The following is a 25,170-nucleotide window of genomic DNA, read 5'->3' on the forward strand; positions in this document are numbered from 1 at the left end:
ATTCTATCTGAAATTCTGTTGGGTGCAAACTGAATGAGAAAGCAACCACTGAAATGGCAGGTAAGAAAACCATCTGTAATACTTGATCTCAAACTGCTACATTCTGTGGGGCTCAATAAATCCTTCCTGATAAAGATTTATGGTTAATCTTCTTGTCAAACAAGGTATAAATCCATGCCAATTAATGGAAATAGAAGATCACAGAATAAGAATAAAAATACAAATCCAAAGTAAAATTATTTAAGACAAATCATACTTGATAAAGCTTTATGTTCAATGTAAGTATTAAGGCTAATACTTGGTTTTATGACTTCACTTTGCCCGTATTTTCCCATGATTTCATTTTGTTCCTTTTCTGATCTGCCTTCTTCATATTAAAAAGAAACTAAAAGTAATTTCTAATTTATATAGGAAGGAACATAGCGTAATAATTTCTTATTCAAATGACAGCTGTGTGACACATGAAATTAAAACAGAACATGTGTAGATTTGATTCAGAACAGTAAATATGTCATTAACAGCTTCAAGCTGCATATGCTTCAGAGTGAGAAATAGGAGCATTCACAACCATTATGAAAAACACTATCCTGCATCCTGCTTTCACATTACCAGCTGTTATACAGCTCTAATCATGAAGAAAGTATTACCTCCTTTAATTCCAATAATGGTGCCTCGTAGACCAACAGGAACAGAAAAGTTCTCTCTGACATTGACAACACGGTCAAACAGCCTGTACTCTGCATCTCGATCTGGAACAACCCCCTTCTGCTGCTCTAATGGCTGACAACAACCAAAAGGCTGTGTTAGTGTATGCAAAACAATAAGGATTACAATAAAAATGCATTTATGACAATATCTGAGACACACTATAAAGTAAATTTTCTTGGAAATAAAATCATAGAAAGCCCCCCCCGCCCATAAAACCTTCCCTCTCCAGATTCAAAGCAAACTTTCATTTTTTCCCTTGCAACTCTCACTTAGTGCTTCTGCCTGAAAATGTGTTGTACACTAGTACAATTCAGACAGAACCAAAACATCATGTGTAACCTGCCTGTATCAGTAAAATGGGCAAGATGAGCAGTTGGTCCTTTGTGAAGAACTGAATAAAAAGTGAGACATTCGAAAAGAAACAGCAGAAAGCACATTTTAATTTGCCTTCATTATAGAGCCAGTAAGAACTGTAGAAGCATACAGGACAGAAGGTAAAAGAAAACCTGAAAGTCAGTGCCTGACATGAGAGAGCTTGTAGTTAGAAGAAATTCTCTCTCCTTGTACATACAGGTTACTGTTTTCAAAATAATTTTCTAGAAGGCATAATAAAAATATTTCCTTTCATCAATACTGTCATAAAATTCCATTCTCCTGAAGTAAAACAAATATGATCTGGACAACTGAACCCCACCCCCTCATCCCATTCACATCACTTACTCTGTACAGCAAATGGGGTTTCACAGTAACTCGCACCTTCTTGTTGCTCTTCCTCTGCTAAAGGAAAGGAACAGAAAGTCTTTACAAACCAGGGTAGGAACAAGCACTGGAACAGGTGAAACCTCTGAAAAGATCATGTAGAATTCTTCATTTCTTTTAGATAATGGCATAGAGCTTTAATGAAGTCTTTAGAGCAAGCCTAGTTTTAAAAACATGTTTGATTTCATACCAAACCATTAGTTGTCTAATTCCAGATTTCACATCAATTTTCTAAGATGTCCTCACAAGTTATTTCAAAAAAATCAGCCCATTATTTTATTTGGCTTTGTCCTTGGCTTTTACTTTAGTAATTTCCTTGGCCACTGGTTTCAACAGTGGCCTTCAGAAAATAACCTTCTAATTTTCTGCAGACCAAAGAGAAACTGCAAGGGAAGAACAGCTGGGGTTGCATGTAAAAAGAGCACTTTTTATATATACTGATATATACTGATATATACTGATACCTGTTCCTCTAAAAAACCACCAAAAGGCACAGCTCAGAGTATGTCCCATTGCTGATCAATCACTCCTATGGGAGTCCATCTCTTACAAAGATTAATAATGAGCTCTTCTGAATTTCTGGGATAATTCATATTACAAATCCAGATTTTACATTATATTCTGTGTCCTTTTTCTTTGGAATGGTAAGTAATCTTCAATTGTCTTATTTAAATTCAAGAACTTCAAAAATAATGAGCACTGCTTTTTGGTTCACCCCTGCTCACAAAGACACCAAGCTGCATACCTTGCATTTCTCTATTTCTTCTTCAATTTTCTCAACAATGGCTGCATCCAAAATTTGCAAGTCACAAGACGAGCGAGACAAAGCGGACACAGGATGTGCTTTTAACCAGGCAACAATTTCTTGCACTTTCTCAGCTCTGAATAAAAAAAATGGCATGAATGAAAGCTTTTAGCTGCATAGATCAGTCATTTTACCATGTTCCCTATTTTAATCAGTCAAGTATTATCATACAGGCACACTGATTGTATATATTCATAGAGTAATGGAATCTAAAGGTTCTGTATGACTTAACAAAAATCAGAATTATACAGTACTGTTTCAAAACCATAACCTCAAGTTTTGTTTCAGGGAAAAAAACCCCAAACCAACAACTATTAAATTAATTGAAATTATTCAGCAAATTAAGTTTGCATCCAACCAACAAACTGTGTCCAGATGTGATTACTAGTTCTGTGACCAGCTGTTTCTCATAACACAGGAAGAAAGAACCTCACTGAGAAGACTCTCTGGTAAAATGGAGAGAAAATCTGAGATTCTTCTACAAGAAGAGTCCCACACTGGTGTATCACCAGGTAAGAGTCCTGCAGATTTACTGACTGAAGCCCATGGATTTGGTTTATTGTCTCATAAGTAAAGCTGTTTCAAGTTACCATAATTTGTCTGGAACTAAGGTTGCTATTTTTCTTCCATGTAAATGTATACTAAAAATGTGCAAAATACTTCCAACTCTGCAGGACTTACTTTTCAAATTCTAAGTGATTCTAGATAATTACCACAATTATTGGCTATTTTTAAAAAATTTACTTGTAACTAGTCATAGCTATGCTTACTGAAGGTTATTTTAAAAGCAAGAATTATTAAACAGCCACTGAAATTGTTATTTCTCATTTACTGGACTTGAGGTTGAAATCTGGCAGAAACCTGGACCCCACGACTGAAAAGTACAGCATTCAAATAATGTTTTCAGCCATCACTGAATAACCAGGCTGCTGGAGGAACAGCAAGGTTCCAGTTACACTGCAGCCACTGCACAATCGTTACTGATTTCACAATTGTCACTCTTTATTCTCCTTATTGTAGAAAAGAGATCAGGACCATGGCTTACCCATTCTCATCCTCTCCAGGCCAAATGTCATCTTCGTAGCAGATATCTTCCTGGCTGTTCTTGGCTACATAATTAAATAGCTCAGGCACCCTAAAAAACCCCAAATATGTGGAAGATAACTTTAGTTTCACATCAGCATAGACCACAAAAAAGCTCCATCAAAATCAAGTCTGGTAAGCTTCAAAAGTTGTGAAGCCCAGACGGGTTATTTTTACTTAATTTATTATCATACTGCTAATTTTTCAAAGGCAAGCTGCTAACAAAATTACCCTACCCCTAAATAGAACACTGGAATAAAAGAAACGAACTCATTGTTGTTAGAAGATCTGTGACCACAGGGACAAATTCCAATGACTGATACAAAGGTGGGTAATTTGGATGAAGCTCATATCCAATAATTTACCTTTCTAAATACTCAGCAAGTAGTTGTTCTACTGCAGAAGAATACATCCATTCGTTTCCAACTTTCTTAGTATAGCCAGGAACTTCTTCATTTTTCTTATTGAACTTCAGGTTTAGCCCCACATTTGCTTTGTGATCACCATGAGGACTGGAAATAAGAAAAAGTTCATTAGCTTGCAATAATACGTGTGTGTGTTTACATACATTTACATAAAAAACTCCTCAGAAACATACATTCTTGACCTTAAACCACAGAAAAATTAAATTCCTTGGATTTTTACTTGTTAACATTCTGTCAGTTGTAAATGTCACAGGCCAAAAGCTGTGCTATGGTAGCTGTTCACCTGTGTGCCTAAACTTCATTGCAAGGGAGAGTAGGAAATATTCTACATTTCTTCCTTAACTGAGATCTAACCAACCACAATCGACCTGGCACTCAGCAAGGTGCAGAGGGATGTCCCTGAACAATCCATCAGGAAGAAATGCACACATTAGATCACAGGAAGATGCTCAGGCATCAGCCATATCTTTAGAGAGGAAACACAATTCTGACATTTGCAGGACTACATGGATTGTCTCCCTTATGTATTTTAAGCAGTCTTAACTAATTCTGAAAAGAAGCTACAGGTACAACTAATCTCTCTTTGCAGTATTAGTAATAGGTGCAATGAAATTAGATCCTGATTCCACTTTTTATTCTCAGTATGGCAAAGTCAGTTTAAGCTCCTAATTCAATTTTGCAAATAGCTAAGCCAGGAAAGTCGGTTTTAGATCTGTCAACAATATGAAAGCAAACAGAATTGCCCAGTAAACAAAAATTTAAAACATGCTTCTGATAGAAAAAAGCACTGCATATGAACTTAGTTTACAGCAAATATACTTCAAAGAAAGCTTCAAATCACAAAAGAGTGCACACTTGATAAAAACAGCACTTAAACACAGCAAAAATTCTGTAGAGTTATAGCAGAACTTGGGACTTTCTCTACAGTCAAAATTCACAAAGAGAACTTACTTCTTCTTTGATCCTCTTCCAATAAAGATACTCCCTGTAAATCTGGAGACAAGATATCCACTTACTCCAAGACGGCTGGCCAAAATATATGCAGGATTGTATTTCACAGAATATTTCTTTAAAACAAACAAACAAAACATATTGGCAATGCCTAAAGGATAAGGATTTTTATACAAAGGGCAGACGAATGGTATGGAAACATCCCTTAAAGATAGTCACCACTGCAAAAATCTATTTGATACATTGTTACAGTTTTTACTAGAAAAGCAGAAGCACTCACATGCTGGTTGTGTATCAACGTTTCAAGCTGGGGTTCACATGGAATATTAAAAACTACCCGGATTCTACCTTCTGGGATCACATCATGGGAATCATGAACCTTGGAGGGAAACACAACAGGTTAAAAATATTAAAAGTGCTACTTAAAACCAGCAGTCTTTGGATCCCAGCTCTCATGTGCTACTTTATCAACAGTTTTGCTGCAGTAGGCACAGAGATGCTTTGGGATTCATCCTTTGCCTTGACCTGTATCTTGCTTCCTCATAGAGTGAATCAGTCAGCATTAAATCAGAGGAATTCATGACTGAAAATAACTCAGATGGGAACTTGATGTATTATCCCAAAAAAATAATGAAAATAATCCTGCATTCAAGTTCTGCTTTTTCCTCTTACACAAGCAACAAGGACAGTGAAAACAGATCCCTCTCTTTCTCAGACTAAACCACCAGGCAATCCTAGATAAAAACTTTTAGCTAGCAAATGGCCACTACTGTCACACAACAGCTTAGATGATTTTAGGTTTGCAAAAAGAAAAAATCTACAGGGAAATATTATGAAATTACTGGAACTAACTTCTCCCATGCAGCCGTAGTAAGGAGATCCCAGCATGAAGGCTGTACTTCCAGGAGGAAACAAATCATCCAAAGTTTTGATGTTAGAAAAACGAGAGTCAAAGGCTTTGATATCCTACATGAAAAAGACAACAGTGATAATCTTAAATATCATTCAGTTCCAGTAGAATCATTTAAAAGTTATACAAATAGACAGTTTAAAACATAGTCTGAGTCTGAAATAATTCAGAGAAGACACTGAACTTGTATATTTACCTTGACAACAGTTTGGTAAACAAAAGGAAGTACTTGTTTAGACCACTGCTTCTCCAAATAAACTTCTCCATTTTGGTTCAGTTGATATCTATTACCAGTGAGTAACTGTGCATATACAACTACTGACGTGTCATGGATAATTATTCCTTTCCTTCTCTGGTACCTGAACACAAAGCAGAACATGTAGCTTGATTACAATAAACAGAACTGAACCAACAAGTAAGATTTAATTTATTGAAGTAAAATAAAATAAAAAACACTCTTTAAAAAAAGGATTCTAATAATTTTTTTCTTATTTTACAAAAAATACCCAGAATAAATGGCTTAACCAACTGCTTACCCACTGTTGCACAGCCATCACTACAGAGCTCAGAGTATTGATTCAAGCACATTTAATCTTTACAGTGGAAGAGTTAGGGGTAATTCAATCAGTTAATTCAAATGACAGATAATGAAATGCCAAACTGTTGCCAAATTGATTTTTACCTTTTTGCTTCTATATATTGTCTATATTTTTTACATATACATTTGGAGCTCTGTAGCCTATCATAGTACTTGTAGCTAGCATTTTACCTACTCTGTTAGACAGAAAGACAAAATAAATTCCCCAGCAGCTCCAGGCTGGAGGTCCAAGGTTAGATTCTCTGGGAAGCCAAGGTTGAAACCAGCTCTCCAGGACACATTTTCATCAACAAGTTCCTGTCTCGGGGGGTGGAGGGGAATTCAGAAAGCATTGAAGCGAGGGGGAAGTACCTCACCACTTATGTCTCTGTTTGGGGATTCTTGTCAGTTATGCTATCTGGACCTAAAAATTTTATGTCCTTTTTGTTATGGGTGCATCTTCAGGTTTTCCATCTAGTGTGCTGTGCACTTAAGGATCCTTAGAAAGGCATCCCCTTTTTATCACATAACCCTGTCTGCCTCATGACTTCAGGACTAGCACAAAGACATCAAAACTACTGTAACTCATTTATAGTCTACTGAGCACCCACACTCCAGAAGAGCATTCAAATTTAACAAAGCTAAGCTATTTGAGTTGCAAGTTGATTCTGTATTACTGCATTCTACATACATTCTACAACTGAAGATTGCTAGCACCAGAACAGAAAATTGAGAGAGAATAAAAACTGAAACTCATTTGAGAGTTCTTTTGTAACAGCATCTAACTTTAGTTACCTCAGAACTGACTCCATATATTCTGAAATTTCTGAACATAAGCTCTTTTATGTTGTTGTTTTAAATTTAAGCAGACTTGATTAACGTTTATCATCAAGTATGCAGCAGCTCTTCTGTGCTACTTAGGTCTGTAATACAGGAATAAAACATAGCCAAGACATAAAATGCAAAGCTACACTTTAATTTTTGACATTACTTACTGCTCTGAAATGCCTTGAACTTCTTTTACCCACATGCTTTGTTCCTTATCTCCAACATAAGCCACTTTAGTTGGGGGCACTGCGTTTCCCATGTAAAGCTTCTGTGTGCCATGGGGTTCTTCCAAATAAAACCTTGAGAACATTATGACAGGTAGGAAATTTAACCAAATAGGATTAACCTAGACATAACCAATTGTGTGCAAAACTCAAAATAGTTAGAAATTACTTGTTAAGGATGTTGAAGACTTGCAGCATTGTTTTCTCTATCCCCTTCACAATGGGCCACACAGGATATTTTTAATAAAAAATACAGCAGGTGTGCTATTTATAAAGGAGGATTGTACAGAAATGTTCACTGTATGGATTTCTGTGCATGCATCTTCCCCTCAAAACTAAGAAGGAGCTCTCCTAAGCTTCTACATCTATAACAAAACAGCGAAAGTCTAGACTGCTACAGAGGCAACCAAACCTCAGAACAACGTTAAACATTATTCACCAGGCAGCCTTTGCTGCATCTGGACTACTTTGTTGTTAGTTTTACAATAAAATCAAAACTTCTGTGCAGCTCAAGGAACTTAATTTGAAAAAATCCAATAAGAAAACAAAGAACTATATATCAGGTAACTCTTACTTAGTTTCTCCATCTGACACTGCAACAACTCTGGCTTCTTCAAGATGGGGCCAGTTAACAAAAACTCGCTTTCCAAGTACCGCACTGGCAACATTTTCTACCATCTGAAAAAAACCCAGAACTTTTATTACTAATTGTTAAACATATTAAAGTATTTTTGTCACAGTATTTTCAAGCTGTTTTTGCAATAAACACAACAGTAGTTAAATAATAGATTTTCCTACGGAGTAAAAAACTCATTTTATCTTAGTAAAACATATTTGATACAGATTACATAATCCCCGATTAAAAATGTGGCTCTTAAAACGTTGCATGTGTTACCTGGAAGACCTGGGATAACTTCTATGTCTCACATAGGTTTGCTAAGTACTTCTTTTGTTAAATCACTTAGAACTATTTATGTCTCTGGGACACAATAAACAAAATGACAATTTGAGATTACTGAAGTATTTTGTATGATATATTTTACTTATTTATCCCATTGAAAAAAAGGAACAACATTTATGTCCAAAACTTGCTAGCATCTGTAAATTCGGTCTCACATTATGTTCTTCTTTTCTGTTATTTTATAATATATTAACTGGACTTATTTGATTTTTCTTGCCATGTATCTTGAATATGCACTCTCCCTATCTCTGTACTGTGAAATCATATCATATTACATTGTTTTCCTCCTCTCTCCCCTATTTCATTTATTTCTGAAATTTTTCCTTTCCTGCATCTGTCATTTGTTGCTTTGACTCTTCCCTCTAATTCCTCTACCAAACAGCCTCATTAGAATGGAAGGTGTTCAGTCTGCTTTGTTGATTAAAAGGACACACTTTTAAGTGGTCATCTCTTCAGTTACACAAAAGACAAACAACACTGGTCTGGAGACTGTTCCCTTGCATTTAGACCACTCATTAGCCACCAGCTCCTTACCCAAGAACATCTAAATGCTACCACAGAGAAAGGCCAGAAATTTAACTAAGGAGACTGATATTTCATATTATGAAGTCTGGGAAAATTTAAACCTTTTAGCAGATATTCAATATTCTAGACTGTTTCCCACACAGATGGGAATGCTTACCTGGTCTTTTGAGTTCTCATCAACTATGATTTCTAACATCATGTTCTCTCCATGGCTGCTTTGCTGAAACACTTGCACACCACTTTTTTTAAGATAGAACTGGGTAAAAACAAAACAGCACATAAAACTTGAGCTCCTATGTAGTTATCTATGAAATTCAAATGAAATGTTGGAAGAGAAAAATCTTTTACCTTATGTTTAATGTGCTTTAAAGTAGGAAATCCACAAAAATATAATGCATTCTTGTTGATTTTAGTTATCTTATTGTGTGTTATTTCTACATGCCAAGCATCCAAAGGTATTGTTTTATACCTAAAAAAGAAGTTGCACGCAATTTGCTCATGCAGATTGACCTTCAGCTCTAGAAAATTTCCTTACTCGTTCACTCATTAATTAAGATACCCTTTGTTTTCCAGCAACTAATTTATGTCATGTGGAATATATAGAAAGGACTATAACAAACCCCATGCTATTACTGCAAAGAGACTATTCATTAGGAAAAACACAAAACTTCAGGATATATGCCCAACTCACTATTTTAAATAATTGTAATTACCAAATTCTAACTAGCAATGGCTCCATATGGCATCATTCCTCTTCACAACTGTCCATTCTTTAGCGACTGTACTCCAGCAACAGGCATTCCTCCTCTACTCTAAGTTTGACTACTGTTAAGCTTATGTTTCCATTTCATCTTCAGTCTGTGTGAAATAAAGCTGGCTACTTTCAGTGAGAAGAAGGTGAAAAACAACTTTTGTTTAATTCTCTGCACTGGATCCAAATGATTACATATTTAAAAAAACACTCTGGCATTATCATGCCAGTAAATGATCACTATTTATCAGACATTTTACCAGTCTTTCATTCTCTGTCACACAAAGTTTACTAATTCTCTAGATTGTTCCTGACAACTTAGCATTGGTTCATCTGTTCTGCAAAGTAACATCTGAAGGGACAAATACTTCTACTGTGCCATCCAAAGCAGGCAACATCTCATTCAGTATTTTTCATTTCTCAGTTTATGTACTGGCATATGCAAGGTTTGGTTAAAATATTAGGAAAATCCTCCTACTGCTTTTAGCCTGCTCTAAAATAGTTACCCCAGCATTACCTCGTGTGACATCGTTCTATTGCAGGGAACTTCTCTGGCCATGGTGACAGGTACTGGAACTCAGCATCTTTGTCATACCAGTACATTAAGCAAGAACTGTGAGTGTTTCTTCGTTTCTCCTCTTCTTTTAGGCCCTTATTACATGGTTCCATGGCCTGCAGCAGTCGTTTCTAGATTTTAGAGGAATTAGCATATGTGAAACTAGCAACAAAAATTAGCATGGAAAAAACGACACTGGGAAAGTAACCTGAGAAATCCAGACACCCAATGTTTCCATTGGCAGTTGCAGCCTCACCCTTTCTCATGCCCCTGATAAAAATATTCTCTGAACAATTACCATGCAATAGCTTTGGAGAATAATCACCTTTGTGCACGCCTGTTCCCAAAGGGCAGCCTTGTCTAACACTGTTATCCTATATGCAAAAGCAAAGTACTATTTTATTGCTCTTCATTAATGCTTCCCTATTACTGATGTCCATGTGAAGAGATTTCCTGTAAAAATACTTTTTTTTGCAAGTGTTTATTTTATTCTACCTGCAGATGTTCTCTATTTTTATATGTACACAGGAACAGAATACTTTTCTCAAAGAAACTGAACAAAAATATTTGAATAGCTGATTAAAAACATTAATGACACCAGGTCCACAGCCCTTATTTAGGACTTCTGCCACCTGAAACTAACTTTGCTAGTGGTAACTTAATCTAGACTTACTCCCCAAGAAGCAAACCTTTATATTTTTCTGTGGTCTCATCAAGTGTTAATTTAAACTTCCACTTAATTGCATGTCTAACTGCTGATTAATTAAGAAATTTAGCAGTCTTCTTATGCAGCTTTTATGGACAGCACACACTGAAAGAACTTACCTCATCAATAAACGGGATTAATACTACAGCCTCCCATTCCTGCTGTTTACCATTGAGGTCAGTTTTAAAATCGGGTGGATAATATTCTATAATAGGAGAGTCTTGACTAGTCATCAAATGCTAGGAAAATACAACAGACATGATATCAAAGGCAGTTCAGCACTAACTGTAGGAAGACATAAAGGAAGACTGCTATTAAAACCAATTCAGTGCTGTACAGGAATGAAACATGTAACTGTCCTAGCTGGAAATTGCTTAGCAAATGTAAAATTTTATATTTATTACTAACGTTACAATGAACTACATATAGTAACAAGTAGACTATTTAACTATACACCTAAAATGTAGAGACAGAATATAATTAACAAGACATGCAAAACCACCAAGAATAGAGTAAAATAAAATAAAGCAGACGAGTAAGCAGTAGACAGATAATGCCATTTAATTCTGTATCTTACCTGGTAACATTTAGGTAGCAGGTCTTTGCTAGCTGCTGGAAGTACAGCAAGAAGCTGTTCAAATGGCATGAAAGGTTTTCCAAGTTCAAATTTGATTTTGAGTTCACTGATGTTGTGAATATCTGACAGGTAAGGTGCATAATGATAAGGGTAATACCTGTAGGTTAAAAATGCCCCTAAGTTACTTGACTTCATTAGAGCACAACAGTGTTCACAGAGCAGAAACAAACCAAACCACATTAAATGTTCCTAGCATACAAGTTTAAGTATCACTCTTTCAGCAGGTTCTCATTGATGTTTTTTCTTACCAGCTCCATGACTGAACTCCATGGTAATAATAATGCAAAATCCACTGTATTGCCTGGACATAACATTCAGCTTGATCAGCCAAGAAGGCACTTAAAAGAAAAAGGAAAGATACTTATTAGCTTTCTCATTTTCACTGGTATATAAAAAGTACTTAGCACCTTGTGCATAGGGATGAAGATAGAAAATTTTGGGACTCCAATACCATGATCTTCTAGATTCATCTTCTCTCTGGTCCTCAAATACTTATTACAGAAAACTTGATTTGCAGCTCTTGTTGCATTAGGCAGAATCATCGCCACTGCAGTACTCTGCCAAGTGTCCTGTGCTTTTGACATGGGATATGAATATTCTGTCTCTTATTAGAATCACAAAATGCTGGGGGTTGGAAGGGACTTACAGATCATCTTGCTCCAACCCCCTGCCATGGGCAGGGAGAGCTTCCACAGAACAGATGCTCAAAGCCCCATCCAACCTGGCCTTGAACACTTTCAGGGATGGGACATCCACAACTCCACTAGGCAACCTGCTCCAGTGCCTCACCATCCTCACAATAAAGAATTTCTTCCTTATTATCTAATGTAAACCTACTCCCTTTCAGCTTGAAGCCATTATACTTTGTCCTGTCTCTACATACTCTTGAAAATAGTCTCTAATACATATTTACAAATGTATGTCTCTAATAAATATCTACAAATATTTGTCTTCAGCATTTAAGAATAAAAAAAGGAAGTATATACTTACTCAGACACTACTTCTACACCCATCTTAGTCATGTAGTAAGTTCTTTTGTATTGCCTGAACTCAGTTTCAAACAGATCATCATCTTCTGGTTCATCTTCCAATGTGGCTGGAAAACCAGTCATGAAAAAAGGGATTAACATTCACTTCCCAACATAAGTCCTGCATTCAAATTAAGTTCATCTCTGACATACAATGCCTACAGCTCTCTGAAATCTATACACACATTTTTTGTTACATGTGTATGGAAAAATTTTTTGTACTTACTTTTAGGGGTCACTTCACCTTCATTTTTTTCTAAAGCAGCCAAAGATATAGAATTTTCCTGAGCCTATTAAATGAAGATTTGAGATGATGTAAAAACAAAGGTTAATATGCACAAACCCCATTCAAAACTTGCAACTCAAAATGCTTCAATCAAAATATATAAATATTATTTATTATAAACCCCATTTCCTTCTCTTACAATTGCTTCAAGAAAATTATTCAAGCAGACAAAAAGGACAGATCAGACAAAAGGAGCAGTCTAAAAAAAGTACCTAAATATTTGTGTTCCAAAATGCTACTCTTTCCAAAACTGCTCTGTACAAAAAGAACAGGATAACAATAAACAAAGGCAGATTAAGTGCAAAGGAATTTTCTCCTCCTACTCTACACCCTGCTGAAGCATATAGTGAAGGGCAGTTAATGGAAGTGGTGGTGGGGACTTGACACTGGGACAGAGACAAGATACTGTTATGTGGTACTACACACATATATACAAGGTGCTGCTCCTAATTAATTGGTTATATCTAGAACTGCAAGTTTAATACTAATCTGAGATAGCTCACCAATGAAATTGCTCTTTCCCTACTTGTTGTTCAGCAGTTAGCCAATACCAAGACATACATAAATGTTCTACCAGTGTATCTGAAATACATGGAACTTCCAGCAGACTATGCATTAAAAATTAAGATGATGAAGCATAGCAGGTTTGATCATAAAAGTTAAGTTCTGCTGCTTTTCAAGAACAGCAAAGCATTAAATACAGGTTTATGAGACTTTAAAAATCATGAGCACCTGCCCCTGACTGAAGCATTTCATCACTCACAACCAATACATACAAGCAGATTGCAAATGGTTAAAATTTATTACTACTTTTTCTGGTTTGAAAACAATCTCAAAACAGAGGTTTATGGCACTTAATTTGTCTAAGATCAAATTACTGATCTGCAAAAAGCAACATTCTTATTTCCGAAATTGTGCATATGAAACACTGACCTTTTGTTTCTTTTGTTTATTTTTTCTGGCTTCCTCTGCTGCAATCCCAGCTGCCTCGTTGAGGTATTTATTGCCCACTTTACTTTCAAACCATTTTAGGTCAACAAAGACTTCACTGAAGTGTTCACGATCAAACTGTGAGATTAAAGAAAGTGCAAATATTTGAGGGATGTCAAATTTAGAATGCCAGATTAACAATGTCTTTTTAGTTCTGGCGTTAGATTACATCTAGAGTCATCTGTACATAAACATTTTCCCTAGAGATACAACTAAATAGATTAATACCAAAAACCCTGTTTCTCAGCAATACACAACATACAGCCAAGCCACATTTTGTTTACTTTCAGTAAGGCAGCAAGGTTAACAAAAAAGAATTAAGTAACTTCTACATTTCACTATCAACTCTAGAAGCAGTACACACATACAGGGTCTGGTTAATACAGCCTGCCACAGATTTAACACTTTCACAGCTTTATCCAAGAACCAGAAAACAAGGCTGGAGCAGGGACAACAGATGATCTCCCTCTTTTCAAGTTCAGGGGAAGGTTTAATCCTTTCCATTTCTATATGGTCTATACCTTACCTCATCTCTAGGATGGATTACTGCACCGGCACCTAACAGGATTACCTCCTGTACACCAGTCAGTTCATGAACAACACTCCTGCCTGCCTCTCAGAGATCCTTGATCTTTACTAGTGATCTTCATAAAACACTTGCAAACAATTCTCCCCTCCATCACCTTCAGACATAGCTTACACTACAGGAAACTACCAGCAGGGGAAACTAAGAACATCACTGCCTGCAGCAAGCTTTAAGAACACACAGAAATCACAGACAAATCTGAGCTGGAAGAGACCACAAGGATCATTGAGTCCAACTGTTATGTGAACAGCCCTAGAGAGACTGAACCCACATCCCTGGCAGGACTGGCACCTGCTCTAGAGGGACTGAACCCACATCCCTGCACTACTGGCACCTGTTCTAACCAGCTTTGCCCAATACTGCCACACACTTCGATGGGAAGTGAGGACTATGATTCTACTGGTGAATTCTCCTTTGACTTGCACTGTGCTGGCTAAAGCACAGATCAAATGATTCAATCTTCTTCCTCTTATGCTAAAAGATCAGACAAGAACTGATTTGATTCCATCTGTTCAATGCTAAAACAGCTGATTAAACCACCTGTAAAACACAGCCATTTAACTGTTCATTAAAACTACAATATGGTGTATTTTAGGGTACAATATTGAGTTTAAATTCAACATTCTCTAATTTTCAGACTTACTTACATCTGACAATCTTGTGAGATATTTCTCAAAACGTTCTAAATTCAGATGTCCATTCTCATTGATGTAACCTGTTGAGAAAATTAAGTTTTGAACTAACAATTCAACAATTTTAAAATTTGCATTTAAATTCCACACAGATAATAAAATTCAATCTTGCTGCCTCTTTAAGGAAACTGTAATAAATGCTAAACATTCTAATGTGGCAGAAAAATGTTAATAAATATAAATACACCAATGTTAATGCTTCTACTTTCCACAGCTGAACTTGGTTTTCTCACCTCCCAGTTCTGGCAAGATAGCCATGTATGTTCTATAAAGCAGCGGCAGCGCATCATGATTAATGTGTAAATGAGGTAGATGAGGAATAAAATCATTTCCTACAAGGAAACCCATTAAGATCCAATCATCTATTATCCTTTCAATATCATATTCAAAAGAAATCTTGTCCTGGAGGAAAAAGAAAAAGGAAAAAAGAAAAACATACAGTGTCATTTTTGTTATCATTTTTGCATAAAGACTTCACAGATTCACACATTTTTCCCATCTCAGCTCCATTAGAACTTACTTTTACTGGGGAGAATTCATAATCAATATATTCTCTCATCAGTGATAAGTGCAGTAAATGAAATGTGGTTTCCTCTGGTGCACATACTCTGTAAATTATTCAAACCACCAAGTTATTTATTTATAAACACACTTTCAACATTAATATTAATAAGCCCAAGGTTACCTAAACCCAAGAAATTTTACTAGCATCGTATCTTTGCAGAAAAAATAAGGTGTAAACATTTCCTTGAATCTATTTTAGGATTAATCTGGTTTGGTCAATAAAATTTTGCATTAGAATCTTCTAAACATCAAACATGATTGTATGGAGAAGAACTAACTTAGAGAAGAGCTTTGTGGAGTGTTATGCTGCAGTAACTATCTCCTAAATCCCTATCCCATTGCTCAAAAAAGAGACAAATCAGCCTAACTTGGTACCAAGCCTCACCACATTAAGGTATTTTCTAACTAGTCTGAATAAGAAGAGAGTACACAAATGCACATCTAAACCAGCTGGGTTACATCTACAGCCATTTGAAATGCTTCTTGTAAGAGATGAATATGCTCAAGTTGAGAATATGCTCTGTATGTATTATTTCATGGCCTCAATACAGCACTAGAAGAATAAAGACCTACTGTTTGTTTATGGCATAGTCACACATATTCTGCCTTCCTTTCCTCTCTTCACGAAAACTACTCATAAAAACCCTCAGCCAGCATTAGCCCCAAATCAGTTAATACCTACACCAAAAGATTAATGAGCTAAATGATGTATTTTAAATTAATAAAGGACTATTTCACCTTGTAGACCCTATAACTAGCTGAGACCACCTCCAATGACAAACCAGCATAGATATTTGTGTCTTCACACAAGAATAAGAAATGTTAGAAATAATTCTATAAGGAAGATGTGTTTGATAGCAGCCTTCAGATAAACTCATGTAAGACAAAGTCTGAGCTACACTGGGCTTCAGAACCAATTGTGCCACTTTTTAAATACAATTTTCACATTGGTGTTAAAGAGCTTTGGCAACCAGGTTGATGCTATAAGACTCTAGAGACATTCTGCCCTTACTCTTCATTGCACTGGACTTGAAAATCCTGGTAAAACAAGCATTTTCTCTCAATAAATAATCGTGGAGAGATATTAATTTGTACATACTTTTAGGATTTTCAAATTTCCAACTGTAAGTATCCATAAAAGTGAAAATATTGACAGAAGGCAATTCCTCTAACTTACAGAACTAAATTCTTGTAATAAGCAAAATTATTCAGAAATTAAAATATGGAAAAATGTTGGGGGGAGGGGAATAAATAATACTTTGCCTTTTGATTTCATACTGTCACTAACTAATCTTTCAAAAAGTAATCAGTCTTATTTCACATTATTTTATTTTTTAGAAAGGTAAAACCAAGGTTTTACTTTGATTAGATGTAAGGTCTTTAAAAAATATTGCAGTGCTGCATGTCAACACTACCCATGAGTATTAGTGAAATGTTGACTGCAAAGACTGAAAAGAGCTTATTTCTGATATTTATTATATTGTCCTTGGCAATAAAATATTACTTCAGTAGCAAAAACTACGCATTAATCTAAACATTTACAACTTATCCTGTGTTATTCAAAATCCCTTCAGTGTCAGAAATGTTTCTTTCTCCCATGTTCTCCCTTTCTGTACCCAATATATGCTTGAGGTCCTTCAGAGAAGGAGCCCAGCCACAGTGAGAGTTATAAATGAATTCCTGTATTATTCAGAACAGCTCCAGGTACATGCACAGCTCTGGAACAAGTCACCACCTTCTGCCTCTTTAGAGACCACGAGTTCTTTCAACTGGGCAAACCCTGAATAAGAGCATCTATGCAGCCATTTTAAGAGAGTTTACTTTAGTAATTATCCTAGTAATTTACTTACACGCACAAAACCTCAGGTATAAATATACAGATATACATTTTAGAAAGCTAATATCTGCATAACACAGTTACAGAAACAATGTCAATACAGCCAGGCTGCTTCATTATAACACCAAGAAAAAGGTAAAACACACCAAAGCTTTAAGGATTTTTTATCAGCTGTTGTGAGAGCATACATTTTTTTCACGTAAACCAATTCAAATGCACAATTCAGCATGATGATTTCTCTAATTTCATGACTTTTCTAACCCAAAGAATAAACTAAGACTTCATTAAATTACTATGCAATCAATTAAAAAAAAAACCAAATCACCAAACACACACCTGTTTTAGTCACACAGTATGTTTTGGATTGAATTTCATCATAAATAAAATATAAGTTAAATCAATTCACCTTTGAGTCTTTTTACCACCAAATCTGACTTCTTCTCTTAAGAGCGCAAAGTGTGCCTCATGACTTGTTAATCCCAGCATTATCTATTACAAAGAGATATCAGAAAAATCTTACTTTTTAATTTTTTTTTTAACCTTTCAAGCAGTATAAAGAAATTTTGATGTTCGGTTCATTACATATTCAAAAGTTTGCAGGAATACAAAATCACATGCTTGTTTCAAACCATTTTAGAACAGCTTAGAAACAAATCAAAAATGTACACAGTGGACAAATCCCTGTTGTTTGTATTATTTGAGTTGCACATACCAAGTCAGCATCTAAGCCATAGAGACAGTGCCTTGTGTTTGGATCGTGATGGGGCTTTGCTTTTTCTGATCTGATGAACTCCATAATTTTATGCTCACCCTCCCCTGGAGTCTGGACACAAAAAAAACCAAAAATCAGCAGTAAGTATTATTCTGTAAAAAAACCCCACTATTTAAAATAGGATAGTAAAAAAATATTATCACCTCATGGCCTGATAAGTAGACTGTTATTCCTTGCCAGGATTTGTCTGTGGAGATCTTCATATTTACAAAATACTTAAGATGCTCATTCAATCTGGCCATGAATTCAGTTCCTGAAAATAGAAACCTAAATTAAAGCTTTTCACTAGTTTGCATTTACCTATCAGAAGTATTAAAAAAATGCCAACAAATAAAACTTCTGCCAGAGATGAAGGGGATGACTGGTTTCTTTCCTAAGACATTCCACTTTTTACACTGTAATCTAAAACATTTTTAGAACAAGATATTTTCCCAATCCTACTGAATGTTATTAAAACTTTGTAACAAACTTACTTAAGCCTTTATTGATTCTCACTTCTATTTTTAAAAACATGCCTTAAGATGGGAAAATAATACCAAAATACAGAAAACAAACCATAAACCCTTTAATTTAAATAAGTGAAAAATTATCTTACCTGGTGTAATACAGTTGGAATCAAACCTGGCTTCTGTAGGGAGAGTTTCTCCCTTTTCCAATGCCTTTTTTATTTTGTCCTCTGCCTCTTTTGCTGATCTAAAACAAAACAGCATTGCAGAGAGCATAGAGATTCCAATGTTAATAGCCTAAGTACAGCTTTTTGACAAAATAAATACAGATGATTTTTTTGAGTGCTTAAAAAGTAAAAAAGGAGAGAAATTGAGTTCCTGAATAGAGTTTGAACTTATTTCTGATAAAACTAAGGTGTCTTAAAAATAGCCCTTTTTTCATAGAAATGTGACAATCTGTCACTATTCAGGTGCAGTTAGGATTTAGATTATCAAAGTGATCATACAATGGTTGATCAGAATGAATGGCTATTAATGTTGAAACAACAGGAATATTTGGTACCTAAACATCTGAAAGAGCTACCCCAGAACAATAACTGTAACAGAGTTAAACAAAGCAGCAGGTGTGGAATTCCAAGGGAGTCACGAGTGAACCAACAATTTATCATGCCCAGTAATGGACAAACGAACAAACATCAGGCCAGACTTTCTTGGCAAAGAATTTCCTCAACTCTTCTGAACCAGAAACAGAAAACCCACCAAAGGCAGTTTTGTCTGGCTCTCAGTTCTTCTACAATTTTCTACTTAGAACTCTTAATTTCTGCTTCCTCTCATCCTCCTTTAGTCCTTGAAAAAATTACATCAAAAACCCAACCACAAAAAAATCCAGTTGCTTGAAAATGTTTTCTCTTGTTCCTTTCCTGCAGCTTGTTTATGCTGCATTTCACTCACTATCCCTGTACTGTCTGACTACAGACACTGGCTTTTTTTTTTCCTTATAGCAATCTTTAAAAAGCTTCCAAATCTCCCAAAACATTACTGTAATTCTTAATCTACTTGTAGCTCTGTAGCTGAACTAGCTTGGTAACTGGTATCAATAAGAAATAGGCTTCATTAAAAACTTGATTTTTTCTATGACTTCCACTACAGCTATCAAACAGGCATATCTAGAATTAGCATTCACAAATACCAAAGACTCTCACAGGTTATGAAGCATTTGGAAACATCTGCAAGAGCTCCACTGCCGAGTGGGTTCACAGAAAACTTCAGAAGAAAAAGCTTCCCTTGTCACCAAGTTCCACATACAAAGAGAAAAATTTACATAACAAATAAACTTTCCTTTTGGAATCCTGATTTTAACATTGTACAGGTAGTTACCCTCATTCAATCAAAACTACTGCCAAAGGCACAACCAACTGCAATCACTTTTACTTTTCATGGCATACACTTCAGTCAGTGGGTTCTTTTAAGGGTTTACTATCCTCAAGACAGAGTCAGAACTGATCTTCTTACCTAAAGCGTCTCCCACGCTGCTGATTCATTTTTGCTCTTGGAGCTACTCCATCAACTGCCATGAAGAAAACCTTTCTTGGCTTAATAATGCGAAACAGTACTTCCAAATAGTGAAAAATATTGGCAAAAATCTTATCTTCTGAGATTCTGAAGTGGACATCGTCATCATTTGGATGTGAGCACTGATGTATAATGCCATTCATGTCCAGGTATAAGTTGTCAAATTCTGGAATCTACAAATGCCACAGTTAGTATCACTTGGTGAATGCAGCCACTGCCCAAGGCACAGCTGAGAGCACTCTGAGAGAGCTGAGGTGGGAAGAGCTCTGTGAACCTCCTGCACACCAACAGGCAGAGTTAGAGTATCTGGACTGGGTGTGGGTTTGCCTGCACATGCAATCTGTTACTATCATTTTTCTCAGTGAGCCAAGTCAGCTGAACAGATTCCTATTTTATCCAGGCTGCTGCTGGCACCTCAGGACTTTTGTCCCAGTGCTCAGACTACCTTCTACATTGTAAAATGGAAAAGCAAACCAAAACCACTGTTTTCAGAAAGAGTTTTTTCTTTTTTATGAAAAAAAGCCTGCACATTTAATCGATTCAACCTTTCATAGCTGCACTACAAACAATAAAAACTACACAACTGAGTATGCAATTTCCAACAATATTTCCAATCAAAGCTGACTTAAGAAGCTTTAGAGTTCTCCCTGTGTTCAGCAGCTCCTACCCCAACCACTGCATGCTGTCCCTTCAGCTATGCCTGTGAGCACCTTTGAGTCTAGAGAGTGGCAATTAGCACCAAAAGCAGAGAGTTTAAAAAAGAACATCAATTTCTTACCCAGACTTATCTGTAGCAGTCATACTTTCTTTTAAAGGAAAAAGAAAGCCTTCCCAAAGGTACACAAGCAACATACAGGAAACAAACACAGGTAAACTGATAAACATATAGGGAACAAACACTGGTACGACACAAAGGGATCAGTACTACCTCTGTGTTACCAAAATGCACCACAAGAGCAACTGGCATTAAACAAATCTATTCCTTAATCCCCCAGTAAGACTGTTCACAAAAATCCCCCTATCATCACACCTGAAAAAAGGCACTGCCAACTTGTTACAATTTTCTATAACACTGCTGCTGACACATCTTTAAAGAACCTTGTTAGGCTTGTATTTATCCTCCAGATGCAAGAGAAATGTAACTGTTTTAGGAAGAGGAAATGGTGAAGAGAAGAAATTAGAGGCAGGATCAGGAATGATCCCCCTCAGCTGCTGTAACTCGTCTTTTGTTGCACATCATGATCTTCAGTATGGTTAAGCTCAGTAACCAAACTGTTCTCAATACTTTCAGGTAGGTGAGCAGGGCAGTGCACAGGCAGCAATCTAAAGAGACAAAACCTAGAGCTTTTATATGGAAGTAACACACATAAAAGGTCCTTTGTTTTCTTCAAGAAGCACAGCCATAACATGATTTAACAATAAAACTGTTTTACGTAGATAGGCCTTTTAATTTGTTGGTTTGTTTTTGTTTTTTATTTTCTCTTAGCATCTACTCTAGATGCCAGTATGTGTCAGTCTGTATATTCAAGTGATCTGGAAGGGTCAAGTCGTGTTTATTGCTTATCTTAAGAGCTCTAAATGCCTCTTTCATACACTGCTGCCACCCCCCTGGTTAGAGCAGACACTGCTGCCTCCTCAGCTTGCCACAGTTCTTCACCACAAGTTTAAAGATGCATGAGCAGTTCAGGCTTCTAAAAAAACAGCACAAAAAGCAGCATAAACTGCTTAAACTGTGCTGCCGTGCCACACAGATAGCATTAGACACTTCAGAGAAGCCCAGCAAATCATAAGCAAAGATCCCAGCTTAGAAACTAGCAGGAAAGGCCAGACATCCAGGTTGGGAATCACCTGAGCTGAGCATCTTAGTTACACTGTCACAACAGCTGCTTAATCTTTAAAAATCACAGGTACTTAGGGAAAATGTATTAATATTCAAACACACTCTCAATTATCACCTCTCTCAGAACACCCTTCTTCAATCTATAAACCCACATCTACGACACCAGTTGAAAATGATAATTAGAAGAGCCGGTATCCAACAGGTACCAAACATGACATCTTTGAAAATATGACGTCTTTTGTCCAAGTGTTACAAGTATCATTTACGGCTTTCGTTTTGCAGGCTCGAACACACTTCCCGGTTTAGCTGCTCACACAAACTGTCCGACGCAGGCGACAAGGAAACGCAGCAGAGCTACAAAACCCGTCCCTCGTCATTACCGCCCCATTGGCCGTCCGCAGCTGGAACTTTTCAGAGCCCAACAAGGAGCAAACTCCGACCTTGGGCGCCCCGCGGGTGCGAGGCCGCCGGGAGCCGAGGCAGCACCGCGGAGCTGCCGAGGGGACCCAGAGCGAGGGGAGCGAGCCCGGCGGGGCAGCCAGGGCCGGGAGCCGCCGCGGGCTGCCCATTCCCGGGGGAACGGCGCACTCTGGGTCCGGGACTGCCGAAACCATCGCCGGCCCCAGCCGCGGGCTCCGGGCACTGCTGCCCGCCCGGACAGGCGGGCTGTCAGGGGGCACCGAGCGCCTCGCCCGCTCCCCAGCGATCGCCCACCGCCGTCCCACCACTTTCGGCCGCTCCGAACGGCGAGTGCCGCTGAGGCGCAGCCGCCCCCCTGCGCCGCCCCAGCTGTCGGCGAGCCGGCCTGCGCTGGGACTCGGTCCCGCAGGGCCGGCCCGGGACGAGGCCCGCCCGCTCGTCCCCCTCCCTCGTCCCGCAGAGCCAGGACCCCCCCGAGGTGAGCCCGTGTCAGGCAGCGCCGCTGCGCCCTCAGCTCACCTGATGCTCCTTCAGCACCTGGCTGAGGCAGGGGTACCGCTCCGAGATCCACCGGTAGAACTTGGGGACCCCCATGGCCACAGCTCCCCGCCGCCCTCACAGCCCCGCCGGAACCAAACACCGCGGGCCGCGCTCCGCCCTCCTTCCGGCGCGCCGCGCTGACAGCGGCCGAGCGCCCGCACCACCGAGAGCGAGCGGGCACAGAGCGGCGCCGGAGCGGGGCGGGCCCGGCGCCGGGGCGGGAGCGGGGCGGGCCCGGCCGGGGCGGGCCCGGCCGGGGCGGGGCTGGCGCCGGGGCGGGAGCGGGGCGGGCCCGGGCCGGCTGCCGCCCCTCGGCCGCCTCACCGCCGCCCCCGGCACGCAGGGCCTGGAGCGCAGCCAGCACGGGGAGCCCCTCGCCCCCCGCCCCGCCCCCGGCAGCAGGTCCGCTCTCCGCGCGATGGCAACGCCCGCTGCAAGAGCCCCCGGGCGGCTCTGTGCGCTCCGGTAAACTGATAAAGCCTGGGAAAAACAGAACGTCAGCAAACACAACACCGGAAAAGGTGGTGTGTTCCAAATATTTTACTAGGAAAACTCGTCACGTTTATGGGACAGTGACAACACTTATAGATTACCCACTAAATCGACAGAGAAACAAACGGCCTGGAAGCAGTTGCAGACCCATTATTTTACTTTCCCAAACCTCTGGTTTTCAGCTGAACAGAACACCTAGTGTCACACCACAGTGTGAGCCTGTGCTCAAAATTTATCAGTGCTGTCTCTCAGAATAGGAGAAACAAAACCACTGTACAAAAATTCTAATGATAACCTACTGTATGTTAAAAGGATATGATTTTTCCCTATCTCCCCCCACACCTCATTTCCCTACAATTTGTATGCCTAGAAAGCACACATTACTGTAAGTTAGTATTTGCCTTCCAACCATATTTTAGTCTACTCTTGTGTTAAAACACTTTTTCCGACATGGAGTCTGAAAACCCTCCTTGGAGGCGCACTGTTTGCAGGGGAGGAAGAGGGGCTGTGCAAGGCTCTCAGGAGCCCACACGGATGTTACAGTCACAGCTACGAGCACCCGCCTGCTGCCCTGGCCTTACAGCCACTGCCAGCATCCTCCAGCTCCCAGCTCGTGCCTGGCCTTCAGGAGGGTTTGTTAGAGCACTCCACTCAAGGGCTAAGGAAACTGCTCAGAACACTGTTCCACTTTACCAGTTTACTCATGCTAAGATTTAAGATCCCCAAAGCTTTCCTAGAAATAGCTGGGCTACGTGGAAAAAAGTTGAAGAAAAGCCTATACTGCTGAAAAGAAATACTAATAATTTTTAGAAAGCCCTTCTGAGTAAAGTACAAAAGTTGAAATAACCACTTTACATCATATCAGTATTAAACTTCATTGTATATTCTAAGTCAAATGAGAAACACGTTTACAAAAATATACAGTACTTTATAGAGTGCATCTGTCAGTATCATGAAAAATTTTCCTAGAGTGAGATACACTTGCAGAGCCTTGCATAGTCTTATTTTAAGCAGTTCTTATGTACTGCCTTCTATGTGTGTACAAAAGGTACATCTAACACCTTACACATCTGCATTTGTAGCATTCTTGCAAGGGCACTGTACATTTTACACAGATTTTGGAAGACCATAAGCCTGTTCTGCTTGCAGCCAAGAATCAACAGAAGTAACCAGGTACCACTGATTGATTCCTTCCCAACAATATTATAGCTACAGCACTTGTGGTATCATTCCAAAGGGAACAGATGTCACATATATGGAGCCCAGCCCATATACATCTGGCAGAGCAGGTTGTCATCACTTGCTTCTTGAATGAGGTAATGAACATGCCCTTCAATAGATAAAGGCAATCCTTTGATTCTGTTTCTAGTCTTAATGACACCTTGCAGCCGTTGTTCTATATCAAGGACATGGGTTTTGGCCTGGAAAGAAGAAAAAAAATTGGTAGTATTCATGAATTTCCACTTCTCAAAATAAAACCAGTATTTCTTAGGATGTGTTTGAAATCATAATTTAATACAGAATCCAGATGCCTATACCAGCTACATTGAAAACAAAGGCTACTGACTAATAAAAACAATTCTCTAGAATGGCTATATCATTGGTCAAGCTATACCTTTTGCCTTATATTTTTACAGTTAAAAGTTACCAGAGAGGACTGAAAGAGCTATATAAATATACTTGAGAATTGTTAGGAAGC

At 38.3% G+C, this 25,170-nt stretch overlaps 2 protein-coding genes across 6 annotated transcripts in view; both read right to left on the reverse strand.

The window, feature by feature from the left end:
- XRN1 (5'-3' exoribonuclease 1) overlaps positions 1-23,155 on the reverse strand; it is a 34,104-nt gene extending 10,949 nt beyond the window's left edge. For 3 of the 4 annotated variants that reach the window (XM_063408160.1, XM_063408159.1, XM_063408157.1), the window contains exons 1-29: positions 22,959-23,155; positions 20,120-20,352; positions 18,757-18,854; positions 18,305-18,414; positions 18,102-18,212; positions 17,796-17,878; positions 15,509-15,596; positions 15,222-15,390; positions 14,944-15,011; positions 13,654-13,788; positions 12,661-12,724; positions 12,397-12,502; positions 11,655-11,744; positions 11,347-11,503; positions 10,889-11,008; positions 10,025-10,194; positions 9,105-9,225; positions 8,914-9,012; positions 7,845-7,948; positions 7,214-7,345; positions 5,838-6,000; positions 5,584-5,697; positions 5,012-5,110; positions 4,732-4,847; positions 3,721-3,867; positions 3,318-3,407; positions 2,213-2,348; positions 1,429-1,485; positions 648-780 (exon numbers count right to left, since the gene is read on the reverse strand). In XM_063408160.1, coding sequence (XP_063264230.1) covers positions 648-780; positions 1,429-1,485; positions 2,213-2,348; positions 3,318-3,407; positions 3,721-3,867; positions 4,732-4,847; positions 5,012-5,110; positions 5,584-5,697; positions 5,838-6,000; positions 7,214-7,345; positions 7,845-7,948; positions 8,914-9,012; positions 9,105-9,225; positions 10,025-10,194; positions 10,889-11,008; positions 11,347-11,503; positions 11,655-11,744; positions 12,397-12,502; positions 12,661-12,724; positions 13,654-13,788; positions 14,944-15,011; positions 15,222-15,390; positions 15,509-15,596; positions 17,796-17,878; positions 18,102-18,212; positions 18,305-18,414; positions 18,757-18,854; positions 20,120-20,352; positions 22,959-23,033 — 3,388 coding nt within the window. In that variant the 5' untranslated portion in view covers positions 23,034-23,155. The remainder of the gene's footprint in view (positions 1-647; positions 781-1,428; positions 1,486-2,212; positions 2,349-3,317; positions 3,408-3,720; positions 3,868-4,731; positions 4,848-5,011; positions 5,111-5,583; positions 5,698-5,837; positions 6,001-7,213; positions 7,346-7,844; positions 7,949-8,913; positions 9,013-9,104; positions 9,226-10,024; positions 10,195-10,888; positions 11,009-11,346; positions 11,504-11,654; positions 11,745-12,396; positions 12,503-12,660; positions 12,725-13,653; positions 13,789-14,943; positions 15,012-15,221; positions 15,391-15,508; positions 15,597-17,795; positions 17,879-18,101; positions 18,213-18,304; positions 18,415-18,756; positions 18,855-20,119; positions 20,353-22,958) is intronic. The other variant, XM_063408158.1, reaches the window with a different exon arrangement.
- Positions 23,156-24,332: 1,177 nt separating this feature from the next.
- The window catches only part of ATR (ATR serine/threonine kinase), a 38,234-nt gene continuing 37,396 nt past the window's right edge, over positions 24,333-25,170 (reverse strand). For both annotated transcript variants that reach the window (XM_063407999.1, XM_063407997.1), the window contains exon 47: positions 24,333-24,892. In XM_063407999.1, coding sequence (XP_063264069.1) covers positions 24,719-24,892 — 174 coding nt within the window. In that variant the 3' untranslated portion in view covers positions 24,333-24,718. The remainder of the gene's footprint in view (positions 24,893-25,170) is intronic.

The sequence above is a fragment of the Prinia subflava genome, chromosome 11 (genome assembly GCF_021018805.1).
Source record: "Prinia subflava isolate CZ2003 ecotype Zambia chromosome 11, Cam_Psub_1.2, whole genome shotgun sequence".
Taxonomy (NCBI): domain Eukaryota; kingdom Metazoa; phylum Chordata; class Aves; order Passeriformes; family Cisticolidae; genus Prinia; species Prinia subflava.